Below are 15,064 nucleotides of genomic sequence, written 5' to 3'. Positions count from 1 at the left end.
TGAGGAGATCAAAGGGTTAACTGTGTACTGTTTCACTGTGTGCTGTGTGTTTTACTGTGTAAGCACGCCGCTTCGTAGAGTCATACAAAGCAGTGTGCTGGAGGTGACAGGGGAGAGAACTGTGTTGTTTACATACAGACCCCTCCCGCCCTCAGTGATAATCGCCGGGTGGCAGCAAAGAATCTCTGGCTGGGACCCGGTGATCAACAGCTGAAGCTGCCAATGGTGGCGCAGATAGGGCGCATGCGTGTCACCTACCTGGAAATGCAAAATCACGTGTATATATACATGATTTTTTGCAGCCCTGCCGCCCTGTAGCAGTATTTCTGCTATAGGGCGGTGGGCAAGTGGTTAGAATAAACAACTAAGATGAGTTAATTATGCAGTGCGCCTCCCACCTTCTTATACTCGTGCACCAATCATGGCTGCAATGCTCTGCAGGCTACAATGCAAATCATGGCTGCAATGCTCTGCAGGCTACAATGCAAATCATGGCTGCAATGCTCTGCAGGCTACAATGCAAATCATGGCTGCAATGCTCTGCAGGCTACAATGCAAATCATGGCTGCAATGCAAATCATGGCTGCAATGCTCAGCAGGCTACAATGCAAATCATGGCTGCAGTGCTCAGCAGGCTACAATGCAAATCATGGCTGCAGTGCTCTGCAGGCTACAATGCAAATCATGGCTGCAGTGCTCTGCAGGCTACAATGCAAATCATGGCTGCAGTGCTCTGCAGGCTACAATGCAAATCATGGCTGCAGTGCTCTGCAGGCTACAATGCAAATCATGGCTGCAGTGCTCTGCAGGCTACAATGCAAATCATGGCTGCAGTGCTCTGCAGGCTACAATGCAAATCATGGCTGCAATGCTCTGCAGGCTACAATGCAAATCATGGCTGCAATGCTCTGCAGGCTACAATGCAAATCATGGCTGCAATGCTCTGCAGGCTACAATGCAAATCATGGCTGCAATGCTCTGCAGGCTACAATGCAAATCATGGCTGCAATGCTCTGCAGGCTACAATGCAAATCATGGCTGCAATGCTCTGCAGGCTACAATGCAAATCATGGCTGCAATGCTCAGCAGGCTACAATGCAAATTATGGCTGCAATGCTCTGCAGGCTACAATGCAAATCATGGCTGCAATGCTCTGCAGGCTACAATGCAAATCATGGCTGCAATGCTCAGCAGGCTACAATGCAAATCATGGCTGCAATACTACGCACGCTACAATGTAAATCATGGCTGCAATGCTCTGCAGGCTACAATGCAAACATTTCCTATGTGTACTTGTTTTTATTTTATCAATGTAGGTGCTTTTATAAATTTTTGCAGAAGGGGGACTATGCCTTTGAACATGCTTGGGATGAATACAGGTCTATAGTCACACAAAAATATTAACAAATAAACAAAGTAGAGTGCAGATTCCATGTTCCACCATCAGTCATCTGATGGTTGATATCAGGACATCACCTGACATCACCTGACATCACCGTCACCCTCTGTACTCCGCCACTGCACTGCTGCTACTTTCATCACATTCTATGGAAATTGTACGAAGAGGTAAATGCGGGGATCCTGTGCCTGACTCCATTACACACAATGTATCCAGTCTGATCTCTTTTCAGATGGATACAATTCTTTGTTGTTACATTGTATCGCTCGCTCTCTGTATTCCTAGCAGTGTATTTCCTGTCTTCTACCCTTCATTGGAGAGGTGGATGCAGGGCTGGTGCTAGACTATTTTGCACCCTAGGCAAGACCAGCTACTTGCGCCCCCCCAAAAAATTGTAATAAATGAATAATTTTTTTTAAAGCCGTAGAGAATATGAAATCAACAAAACATGAAACTGCTAAATTTCTTTTAATTTACAGAGTCAGAGTCAGAAGTTACTTTCCTCTGCAGGGGGGCAGCTCCGACTCCGCTGATTAATGGAAAGAAAAGGGCTGGCACTCCACAGTGATTTGCAGCTGCCAGCCGGCTTGCAGTAAGGGACTGAGTCTGAGAGGAACACTGGAAGGAGCGGCAGCTCAGCTGCTACACTGTCTCCAGACACCCGAAATCTTCCTCTGTCCTCTCTTCCTCCCCTCTGCCGCCCCTCCTCTCAGCTGAAGAATCATTTATGACCTGGAAGCATCCCACACAGACTGAGTGCCGACCTGTGCTGCGCACAGGTGCCCCTAGGTGGCAGTGCGCCCTAGGCAACTGCCTAGTTTCTTAGTCAAAGCACTGACCCTGAGTGGATGAGTCTGACTTTGGGGTCCTGGACCTCACACTGTGCTGTGTGTATGTATGCTGGACATTCACATAGGCTGGGAAGGGATGAGAAAAAATTGTTTATATCCGCCCTAGAAGTGACGTCATGATGGCGTGACATCGTCCTGGTTCTCCAAAGCCATAGAGGCGATCAGAGATGACCTGGTCTCTCTTCACCTCTGTGACCTACTGGCACCACCATCGGATCATTACTCAGGCACATCGGTTGAAATGGTAAGCCCGAGAAACACTGGCGAGCTTCAGCCATAACCCCGGTAAACCACTTGCAGACCGCAACATATATGTATGTGTTGCGTCTGGCAAGTGGATAGATTTAGGTTTGTCCCAAGCATGCCTGAATCAAACAAGTCTACAGTCACAGGGTGGTCTCGTGAGGGCAGAGAGACATGTCACCAAATAACTTCTGCAGGAACTCTGTGATAAAACAACCTCCAGGTAGCAAGCTTGCTAGCCGGAGGAGATCGATGTACAGGAGTTGTTTGATGACATGAGGCCACCCCGTGACTGAAGGCTTGTTTATTCTATAGACAAGCGAATCTATTTACTTTGTAGCAATAAAGACTTTACGTCGGGGAGCACTATGTTTTCCCTTCCATTGGTTGTGATCCTGGAGTTGGAGCTGCTTGCATCCACCAGTGGGGAGACATCCGGGTCCTGGCTGGAAAGGGGAAAGGCCTTCTACATTTCGGTCATATTAATAAGGTGAGCGAGCGCCCATAAACGTCTGGTTTGGGTTTAGTATGATGGATTTCATTTGTGTGTAATTGGGTACGGCACATCGTTTTATTTCACCTTCAGTTTATTATGCCAGAGCAGCATTTGTCTTCCAAGTACCAGAGATAATTGTTCCTGTCAGGGATTCAGGCCACCAACCTGCGGTGAATGATGGTTGTATTTGGCAAAGGCAATGCTGGGTCTCTCATGAACAGGGGTGGACTGATAACTCATGGGGCTCCTGGGAAATAGGGGATCATGGGGCCCCTGTGTCCTTGCCCACACTCAAAGCACACCCAAAAAAGCCTATATAAGGTACCAGGGGCATCTCATGGGGCCCCCAGGCAATAGGGGATCATGGGGACCCTGTGTCCTTGCCCACACTCAAAGCACACCCAAAAAAGCCTATATAAGGTACCAGGGGCATCTCATGGGGCCCCCAGGCAATAGGGGATCATGGGGCCCCTGTGTCCTTGCCCACACTCAAAGCACACCCAAAAAAGCCTATACAAGGTACCAGGGGCATCTCATGGGGCCCCCAGGCAATAGGGGATCATGGGGCCCCTGTGTCCTTGCCCACACTCAAAGCACACCCAAAAAAGCCTATATAAGGTACCAGGGGCATCTCATGGGGCCCCCAGGCAATAGGGGATCATGGGGCCCCTGTGTCCTTGCCCACACTCAAAGCACACCCAAAAAAGCCTATATAAGGTACCAGGGGCATCTCATGGGGCCCCCAGGCAATAGGGGATCATGGAGCCGCTGTGTCCTTGCCCACACACAAAGCACACCCAAAAAAGCCTATATAAGGTACCAGGGGCATCTCATGGGGCCCCCAGGCAATAGGGGATCATGGGGCCGCTGTGTCCTTGCCCACACTCAAAGCACACCCAAAAAAGCCTATATAAGGTACCAGGGGCATCTCATGGGGCCCCCCACTGACCCTGGGCAAAGTTCCTGTACACGGGTGGAAGAAGGACAGAGCTCTGCCAAGGTCAAGTTTAATAATAAAACATTCAATGATAGAAACATAGAAAAGTGACAGCAGGAAAAGACTGAGTGGTCCATCGAGTCTGCCTGGATTTTCTTTTTTTCTTCGTTTCTTTTTTTTTTTTTTTTAGGGGGGGTTGTTTTTGTTTTTTTGGGTGGGTTGTTTTGTTTTTTTTTGTTTTTTTGAGTGGGGTTGTTTTTGTTTTGTTTTGTTTTTTTTTGGGGGGGGGTTGTTTTTGTTTTTTGTTTTTTTTTGCTGTTTTTATGGGGGGGGGGGTTTTAAGGTTTTTTTGTTTTGTTTTTTTATTTAATTGTTTTTTCTTCATTAACTTTTTTTTTGTCTGAGTATAGATCTATGCTTGAGCTCTGACAACGGGAGTGCGTCTCCCGAAACGCATTAGCCTACCCCATTAAGGGTCTATCATCGCATTGGACTGACAATACAGATTTTTACGCTCTGTTTTTATTTTCTTTGGTTTGTGAGTATACATCTATATGTTTTAGATAAATTCGTGGTTCACCACGGTAATGCTCGATGAGAGTGCGACGTGTTTTGCTTTTGTTTACCAGTACCAAGATTTCCCGATCTTTGAAGGGCTGCACCTCAATATCTGGCATTTAAAGTTTTTCCCAGTCTGATTTGAGCGCTGGTTTTGTTTGTACATTTGGATTGCTTGCCCCAAGCATGGTTGAAGCTATTTACTGTTGTCCGGCTCCCTACCTCTGCTGGAAGTCTATTCCCGGCATCAACTACTCTTCCAGTAAAATAGTACTTTCTGAGATTAGTTTTGAACTTTCCTCCAGTTAGTTTAAGGTCCTGTCCCCGTGTTCTTCATTTTGGTTTTGTGCTGAAAATACTGTCCTCCTGAACCGTATTCACCCCCCTTGATGGATTCCAATTAGTATTTGTTGTACCCCAGACTGAGACGGTGAGGGAGCTCTGAATACAGCCATCGTCGGGTGAGTTCACATTCATTTATCTGATTCTAATATCTGCTTCCTATAGAAATCTATGCAAGCCATATATGTGTATTTCTAGTTCTGGGTGGAGTTGGAGAGTCTGGTGATGTGTTGTCCCTGGGACTGAAGTAATGGGAGATCTCACTAATGGAGCTTGGGATAGCAGTAAAACATTGCAGGGGCTATAATCTGCACTGAGGTCCCAGGTCTGTACACCCGCTGTGTCCATTATGAGGGGTTCCCTCCATCCCTGGGCCAAGTTCCCGGGTCTGTACACCCGCTGTGCCCATTATGGGGGGTTCCCACCATCCCTGTGCTCAGTTCCCGGGTCTGTACACCCGCTGTGCCCATTATGAGGGGTTCCCTCCATCCCTGGGCCGAGTTCCCGGGTCTGTACACCCGCTGTGCCCATTATGAGGGATTCCCTCCATCCCTGTGCCGAGTTCCCGGGTCTGTACACCCGCTGTGCCCATTATGAGGGGTTCCCACCATCCCTGTGCCGAGTTCCCGGGTCTGTACACCCGCTGTGCCCATTATGAGGGGCTCCCTCCATCCCTGTGCCGAGTTCCCGGGTCTGTACACCCGCTGTGCCCATTATGAGGGGTTCCCGCCATCGCTGTGCCGAGTTCCCGGGTCTGTACACCCTCTGTGCCCATTATGAGGGGTTCCCGCCATCCCTGTGCCGAGTTCCCGGGTCTGTACACCCGCTGTGCCCATTATGAGGGGTTCCCTCCATCCCTGTGCCGAGTTCCCGGGTCTGTACACCCGCTGTGCCCATTATGAGGGGTTCCCGCCATCCCTGTGCCGAGTTCCCGGGTCTGTACACCCGCTGTGCCCATTATGAGGGGTTTCCTCCATCCCTGTGCCGAGTTCCCGGGTCTGTACACCCACTACAACTAACATTACAATGCAACAGAGTGTTAGGGATCTTGTTCACTTTTGGTTGGTTTATAAACAGCCAGAGGAGCCATCTAATACCAACCCAGGAGATGGAGTTCCTGGGTATGGTTTTCAACACAAGATTGAAACAAATCCTCCTGCCTTACCACAAAAGAATCAAACTGAAGTCCAGTGGACAGTTGAGCGTGGAATATTTAGTAGCCAGGAAATGTCACGGATGGACTTATTGCCCAGGGGGCCACCTATCACGGGACCACGCTTGGAGTCACTGAGCTCCTGAGAGCGACCCATTCTTTCACCAATGTTTGTAGAAGCAGTCTGCATGCCTAGGGGATGATTGTATACACCTGTGTCCATGGAGGGGATTGGCACACCTGAATCACATGATTTGGAGGGCGGGGACAATACTTTTGGCAAGTGTATATAATGTGTCTTTCTGTCCTCTATGTGGATGAATAATATTGTAATCATTACATATAAAACTCCAACTCTTTTCCAGTACGTCTTACATGAGAGAATAGGACTGACATATCTACCCTCCAAGACATTCCTACAGTTGTCACAAAGTCCAGGATGTTATAGTGAAATATTAATCTTTCGTTATAACAGATTAGTTACTTCACTTTCCTGGAAACTCAAAATAGTCAGAACTTATCTTAGAGTGACACTTAGTGGCAAATTGGCAATCATTGGGTGGAGTCTGAAACAAATTCACCAATAAAAAGAAGTTAACGCCTTCCAGGCTACCTTCTAGGTACACCTGCTGTGCCCATTATGAGGGGCTACCTTCTAGGTACACCTGCTGTGCCCACTGTGAGGGGCTACCTTCTAGGTACACCTGCTGTGCCCACTGTGAGGGGCTACCTTCTAGGTACACCTGCTGTGCCCACTATGAGGGGCTACCTTCTAAGTACACCTGCTGTGCCCACTATGAGGGGCTACCTTCTAGGTACACCTGCTGTGCCCACCGTGAGGGGCTACCTTCTAGGTACACCTGCTGTGCCCACTATGAGGGGCTACCTTCTAAGTACACCTGCTGTGCCCACTATGAGGGGCTACCTTCTAGGTACACCTGCTGTGCCCACCGTGAGGGGCTACCTTCTAGGTACACCTGCTGTGCCCACTGTGAGGGGCTACCTTCTAGGTACACCTGCTGTGCCCATTGTGAGGGGCTACCTTCTAGGTACACCTGCTGTGCCCACTATGAGGGGCTACCTTCTAGGTAAACCTGCTGTGCCCATTGTGAGGGGCTACCTTCTAGGTAAACCTGCTGTGCCCATTATGAGGGGCTACCTTCTAGGTACACCTGCTGTGCCCACTGTGAGGGGCTACCTTCTAGGTACACCTGCTGTGCCCACTATGAGGGGCTACCTTCTAGGTACACCTGCTGTGCCCATTGTGAGGGGCTACCTTCTAGGTACACCTGCTGTGCCCATTGTGAGGGGCTACCTTCTAGGTACACCTGCTGTGCCCACTATGAGGGGCTACCTTCTAGGTACACCTGCTGTGCCCACCATGAGGGGCTACCTTCTAGGTACACCTGCTGTGCCCACTATGAGGGGCTACCTTCTAGGTACACCTGCTGTGCCCATTGTGAGGGGCTACCTTCTAGGTACACCTGCTGTGCCCATTATGAGGGGCTACCTTCTAGGTACACCTGTTGTGCCCATTATGAGGGCTACCTTCTAGGTACACCTGCTGTGCCCATTATGAGGGGCTAACTTCTAGGTACACATGCTGTGCCCATTGTGAGGGGCTACCTTCTAGGTACACCTGCTGTGCCCATTATGAGGGGCTACCTTCTAGGTACACCTGTTGTGCCCATTATGAGGGCTACCTTCTAGGTACACCTGCTGTGCCCATTATGAGGGGCTAACTTCTAGGTACACATGCTGTGCCCATTATGAGGGGCTACCTTCTAGGTACACCTGCTGTGCCCATTATGAGGGGCTACCTTCTAGGTCGGTATATTCAAATTTTATGAATCTATTGTGTGCCAATAGATAAAATGGAAAGTCAGATAGACACAAGGGATCTGACCCATCTGGATCTGACCCATGTGATCTGATCACAACCTTCCACCGGGACACATAACCTTCCATCTGATTGCATCTAACCCTCCATCTTACTGCATATCTGACACTCAACTGCAGCCGGGAGAACTCAACTTCATCCATCAGTTGGCAGCCATCTTTGATTTACCTGAGAATTAGAAGATAACTATAATCTATATTCTGGTAATTCCGCTTGACTAAATTAATAAATTTATTGTCATTTTTGTGGTAATCTAGTTGCCTCCTCACAATAACATAACCAGCCATATTTATATATTTTCGTTTTGGTGTTAATATCATCATTTTTGTTCGTGGGCCATTTTGGCATACAGTTTTATTTATTTGGGGAATAACTGTTGAAATTCCGTAAAACACAGACTATTGTCTGAAAGTCAGATTTTAATGGTTATTTTCTCTATGGGGAGAAATTAATTTTTGAATTTTGCATCCATATATATATATATATATACGGTATATATACACACGGTATATACGGTATATATATATATGTATATACGGTATATATACGGTATATATACACACACACACACACACACGTGAGCTATTGCTACGGACACATTTTGTAGCATTTATGCAACTTTTCTTGACATCTACATGCATCACCATAGTCTATTATGCTATGTATTTGTATGTGACTTATTGTAAATAAATAATTTCTTTCATAATTTGTAGTCCACATTTACACTGATTGAATTTGTATTTTTAAAAAAATAATTTTGTTTGCCTCGAAATTATTAATTAAATTAGTTAAATTATTTTATAAATTACTGTTATATTTGGAAGCAGCTTTAGCTGACTGAATTAATTGTCCAGGCGTTTCCTGGCATAAGAGCCTATGAGCAAGTCCTGGCCAATGATTCACAGCTGGGACCTGCTGATCAACTTTGTACAACCACAGCCCAGAGCCCTGTGTTGATAGGGAGCGATCAGTCAGTATCTCATCCTTGCAATGAAGGGATGAGAAACTGAGAGATCTAGTAGTAAAAGCAGCACACTTCACACACATAACACATAGTTAGGCACATATTAAACCATATTTAACCCATTGCATGCCCTAGTTAACTCCTTCCCGGCCAGTGTCATTAGTACAGTAACAGTGTATAGTATTATCACTGATCACTGTATTAATGTCACTGGTGATGTTAGTGAGTGGCAGTTTATCAGTGTCAGTTAGTATCAGATTGGTTACTGCACTCCCACAGAACCCTGCTATTATGTGGATGTTTATTTCACAGTGCTCTGTACAGTGATGTGTTAGCAGGATGCCCAGGGGCTAAGAGGGGGTTAAGTCTGCTAGCTCCTGGGTGTCCATGGCTCTGGCCCCTTCTGGTGGGCTATAAATACAAGGAGAGGCAGCCTATAGGGATAGTTGGACCTTTTAATGGGAAAAGGCAGGAAGGATCGCGGAAGAGCATGTGGTTTCCCCATCGGGGGTACCCAGTTTGGATGCTGGAAGTCGAAGATTGGACCTTAGGAAGATGGCCATTGCCAATTGTAACCCATGGAATGTTTGGTGCTAAAGCTGCCAGCCAGGTAGTGTACAGTGTGACTTGGCAGGGATGACTAGTGGCCCCACAGCTAATACCAACATCACAGCAAAAATCCCCTATATATCAAGCCTGTATGTCACGGGAAGCAATGGGTAGGAGGATCCTCAAAAGTACAGAATCTCAGAAAGTTCCCCTTCAGGCCACCTTATACCCCACCCACACGCTGCCAGCTCAGGTCTCAGTCTGCCCAGAGTAAAGAGCAGTGACTGTCAGTCAAAGTTCTCCAGTCTGGAGGTCCAGGTGGGTGCAGCTGGCTTCAGCTCTCAGCTGCGCACTGAGAGGTGGAGCCAGCTGTCAATCAGGTAGCCAGATGACTCCTGACAATATTGTCAGGATCCTTCCAGGACCTGAAGTGGCTCTGCCACATCAGCTGATCGCGGGCAATAGCAGGTCATAGGAAAGCAAAAGTAAGTATACTCCTGTGACCTACAAGGCCAAAAAAGCTTTGGCTATACTTGTATTTTAACCTGCCTGGATCCTCCCCCCCCCCCCCCATCAACATTTTAATGAAATGCATTAGTTGAACCTTTTCATTTTAATGACATACTTTATTTTAGACACATCATTGGGTCTCTATGCTTCATAGACCTTCAACATCCAGGGCTGATCACTTGCTGATCACACGTGAGCAATCCTATGTGAGTGGCTGCCATTAGCTGTGGGAGCCAACAGCCTCCCATTGGTTTTAATAGGACTGCTTATCACCAGGAACCCCCGCTGGGGTGTCGCATCTCGGCGATGTCGGGGACATTCACAAGTGTGACACATTCATCTTGCCCGTAAGTGACAGCGAAATTGCAAAGAACCGCCGTCCACCCCAATAAAGTCCCTTTTATATTGTGTCTATTTTTATTTTTTTAAAGACAGACTTTTTTTCAGTTTTTTTATCATTATAGGTGGTAATTTTGAGTTCAAAATGTCGACGCAGCTCTTTGAAGGAAAGGAGCACGCATCGTATTATCGAAAATTCAGGTTTGAACCATCGCAAGAAATAATCGATCTTGTCTTCAGATACGTGGAGGACAGGGTGAGTGTCAGCTCCAGTCTGCTATACGCTCAGCTTCAACAATAGGATGTTGGTAACATTTCAATGGCAATAATTACTTATAGGTAAGGCCACACCCCTCTGACAGGTTTCACCCCTCCTAGGGCTTCATCATAGCGTCAGGACCCGGATCCGAACCCAGGTTGTGTCTGGCAGTAGCTCTTCTTGCTGAGCCACCTGAGAAGATGGACAGCTCCCCGCCTAATCTCTTTCTATCTTGTTTCTGGTGAACCTTGAACTCCTTGCTCCTTCCATGGAATACTTTTTGCATGAAGATTGGTATCAGACTCCATTATCCACCATCAAGATATTTATATATTTGTCAACTCCCAGGAGAATTCAAGCCATCTTAGATGCCAAAAGCGGTCCAACACCATGTTAGGGAATGATGTTGTTCTTTTACTTGGTGTTTCCGTAATTTTTTCCAACCCCTAACAATCTTCCGATCTCCCCCACAGTATCAGGGGGTGAGAATTTGGATGCGTAGTGGTTAGCTGATCTCTGGCTGGTTTTATAGGAAAGACATATTTTCATTTCATCCTTTGGTAATGATTTCCTGCATTATACTGTTCGCAGAGCCGTCCTGAAGAAGGACTGGAATATCTCTGAAAGGTGTCGGACATAGCATGTGATCTCTGCATATGTAAAGTTGTGTGTAACCAGTGTGTGTGTATACAGGCAGCACAGTGGCTAAATGGTTAGCACTTTCACCTGGAAGTACTGGGGTCATTGGTTTGAATCCCAACCACGACACCACCTGCCTGGAGTTTGCATGTTCTCCCTGTGCCTGTGTGGGTTTCCTCCGGGTACTCTGGTTTACTCCCACATTCCAAAGACATGCTGGTAGGTTAATTGGCTCCTGTCTAAATTGTCCATTCTGCCATGTGTATGTATGAATGTGAGTTAGGGATCTCAGATTATTTCCGATGGCCCCTGTTCACACGCAGAGGCATCCCTAGGGTGGTGACACCCCTTCCGACAATCCCCGCAGAATGGATCGGATCTGCGGATTGAGCATAATGGATAAGATGCTCCCCAATCTGCAGATCTGATCCATCCTGCGGGGATTGTCGGCATGCAACCTATACAGGGTAACACCGGACCCGCTTCATGAAAAGGTAAGTCGTAAATCAGCCCTAATTAACTCTTTCCTCCCCTTAACTATGAATTTTCTACTCATTTGTTTTTTTTTATCTCTAGTTTCCTATCCATTAATATTTAGGCTTTTTTGGTTTGTATTCAATTTGACCATTATAATGTTAGCTTTGCATTTAAAAACAAGTGCAAAATGAAGAAAAACAAAAATCCTCTTAATTCTTTTGTAAGTCATTTGCAATTCTTTGAACCAGAATCATCATTAAGGCTCGGCTCACATCTGTGCAGGTGGTGCCGCTGCGGGACCTGCACATATACCTGCAGCCGCACCATCTGCACAGACACAGACCCGCGGGTGGGTCCCATTCATTCTAATGGCATGCTGCCCGCACTGGAAATCACAACCATACAGGGAACCGAGGCTGCGATGTCCAAAAAAGCACTGGGACTTCTTCTCTGCATGTCCCGGGGTATGGAGTTCATTCAAATGAATGGGCTCTTGGGCCCACACAAAACTCAGCCCCCAGGGCTGCACAGGTGTGAACTTGTAATATTAAACACGGATAACATAAAATGTATACTTTTCTATCAGGCATTACAATCATTTTCTTTTTTTCTAACACTGAGCAGAAAAAGGTGTATATTTTGTTACTTTTATGTTTATGGATTGCATAACACAAAATTAAATAATGTTTGACAACAAATATCACCAAAAGAAAGCCTCACATGTCCTAAAAACATGATATATATATACACACACTATATTGCCAAAAGTATTGGGCCCGCACCCCAAACCATGTGATTCAGGTGTTCCAATCCCCTCCATGGACACAGGTGTATACAATCATCCCCTAGGCATGCAGACGGCCTCTACAAACATTGGTGAAAGAAAGGGTCGCTCTCAGGAGCTCAGTGACTCCAAGCGTGGTCCCGTGATAGGTGGCCACCTGGGCAATAAGCCCATCCGTGACATTTCCTGGCTACTAAATATTCCACGCTCAACTGTTAGTGGGATTATAACAAAGTGGAAGCAACTGGGAACAACAGCCACTCAGCCACCAAGTGGTAGGCCACGTCACATGACAGGGCGGGGTCAGCGCATGCTGAAGCGCACAGTGCGCAGAAGTCACCAACTGTCTGCAGAGTCAATAGCTAAAGACCTCCAAACTTGGTGCGGCCTTCAGATGAGCCCAACAACAGTGCGTAGAGAGCTTCATGGAATGGGTTTCCATGGCTGAGCAGCTGCATCCAAGCCTTCCATCACCAAGTGCAGTGCAAACATCAGATGCCGTGGTGTAAAGCACGCCGCCACTGGACTCTAGGGCAATGAGACGTGTTCTCTGGAGTGACCAATCACGCTTCTCTGTCGTCTGGGAATCCAATGGACGTGTCTGGGTTTGGCGGTGACTAGGAGAACGGTACTTGCCTGACTGCATTGTGCCAAGTTTGGTGGAGGGGGGATTATGGTGCTCAAAAGGAGTTGGGCTTGGCCCCCTAGTTCCAGTGAAGGGAACTCTTAAGGAGACATTTTGGACAATTTAATGCTCCCAACTTTGTGGGAAGAGTTTGGGGATGGCCCCTTCTTGTTCCAACATGACTGCGCACCAGTGCACAAAGCAAGGTCCATAAAGACATGGAGGAGCCAGTTTGGGGTGGAGGAACTTGACTGGCCTGCACAGAGTCCTGACCTCAACCCCATAGAACACCTTTGGGATGAATTAGAGCATAGACTGTGAGCCAGGCCTCCTCCCCCGACATCAGTGCCTGACCTGACAAATGTGCTTCTGGAAGAATGGTCCAACCTTCCCATAGACACCCTCCTAAACCTTGTGGACGGCCTTCCCAGAAGAGTTGAAGCTATTATAGCTGCAGAGGGCGGGGCCAACTCAATATTGAACCCTACGGACTAAGTCTGGGAGGCCATTAAAGGTCATGTGCGTGGAAAGGCCGGCAGCCCAATACTTTTGGCAATATAGTGTATATATTATAAGTAATGACAAAGTTATTGCCAACTAAACAGGTCCATAACATAAAACGTAAAAATTGCTCTCCTCCATAGGGATGTTACAGGGGGAGAGGGGAAAGGGTTAAATTTTCTTCTTTTATTTTAGAATTTGAAAAAGCCCATTCTACTTCTAGGCCTATTATCCCTCTAATATATTTTGAAGATGTATTTTTCTTTTTAGTTAACCAAACCGTATGGGTTTGCCGTGGACGTTGGCTGTGGAGCGGGGCAGAGCACAAAAATTCTCTCTCCACACTTTGAGAAAGTCCTTGGAGCCGACATCAGTGAGGCTCAGATAGAGGAGGCCAAGAAAGCATCGGTGTCACCCAATGAAACATACAGGTGGGGACATTCAATGAATGTGTTTCTTTATTTCAAGGGAGGACTGGGAACCGTTGGCCCGGGGGGAGCACACCCAACCAAGTAGTTCTTTTCCTGGTAGGGACAGACGTATGTGGGCTAAAGGAAGTATGTCATAGTGCAGCAGCGATTGGTGGGTTTGGTGAAGGTTTGGTGAAGGGTGGGTTATTCCCAAAGGGCACATCGTCTAGCATCAGCCTCATTTGTCGCTTTCAAAATTTAGTCACATGACATCTCAGAATTGCAAAGAACATTGGAAGTCGTTCCCCATCAGGAACGACTATATCAGGCATCTCTCAATGGTGGACCGCGGTCCGGATTTGGATCAAGTGACAGTCCCATCCGACATTAGTTAGTCATCATGTTGTTGACGTGACCATTAGTTAGGTATGTTGTTGGAGAATTAGTTAGGTCTGCATACTTGCTCTGCCCCACAAGGAAAAAACAATATATTTGAAATATATTATAAAACTTTTCTTCCCAATATTTTGACATATATTTGAAATGCTACAATTTTGGCCAAATTCAATATATTTCAATATATATATATATATATATATATATATTTATACTGCATGTTGAAATGCATTTATATTACATAATATATAAAAAATATTTAAATAAATACATTTCAAATATACTGTATGTCTTTAAAAATAAAAATTTTATTTTGGAATGCATTTACAAATCTATGTAAAAATATATGTTAAAATGACTTTTTATTTATATGTTAAAAAAAATCTGTAGAATATATTTAAAAAATATATTTTTTTAAAATTATATTTCATACATTTTGCAATATATATATATATATATATATATATATATATATATACACACACACACTATATAAAAGACATACAGTATATTTGAAATGTATTTAGAATAATATTTTTCATATATTTTGTAATAAAAACGCATTTCAACATACAGTGTGTGTATATACAGTTGCAAGAAAAAGTATGTGAACCCCTTGGGATTACGTGGAGATTTGCATGAATTGGGCATAAAATGTGCTCTGAACGTCATCTAAGTCACAACAATAGAAGAACACAGTCTGCTGAACATAATACTACACAAACATTAGAT

General features: G+C 45.9%; 1 protein-coding gene across 1 annotated transcript in view; it reads left to right on the top strand.

Annotated features, from left to right (window-relative positions):
• LOC149467054 (uncharacterized) overlaps positions 1–15,064 on the top strand; it is a 30,683-nt gene that overhangs the window by 369 nt on the left and 15,250 nt on the right. Inside the window, exons 2-3 of the mRNA XM_089672305.1 lie at positions 10,367–10,497; positions 13,797–13,957. Of these exons, the coding sequence (XP_089528431.1) occupies positions 10,387–10,497; positions 13,797–13,957 (272 nt within the window). The 5' untranslated portion in view covers positions 10,367–10,386. The remainder of the gene's footprint in view (positions 1–10,366; positions 10,498–13,796; positions 13,958–15,064) is intronic.

The sequence above is a fragment of the Staurois parvus genome, unplaced genomic scaffold, assembly GCF_062004578.1.
Source record: "Staurois parvus isolate SC_StPar_1 unplaced genomic scaffold, SC_StPar_1.0 ptg000125l, whole genome shotgun sequence".
In the NCBI taxonomy this organism is placed as follows: Eukaryota; Metazoa; Chordata; class Amphibia; order Anura; family Ranidae; genus Staurois; species Staurois parvus.
Note: the sequence above shows the minus strand (reverse complement) of the source record. Positions and strands in the feature narration are given on the sequence as shown.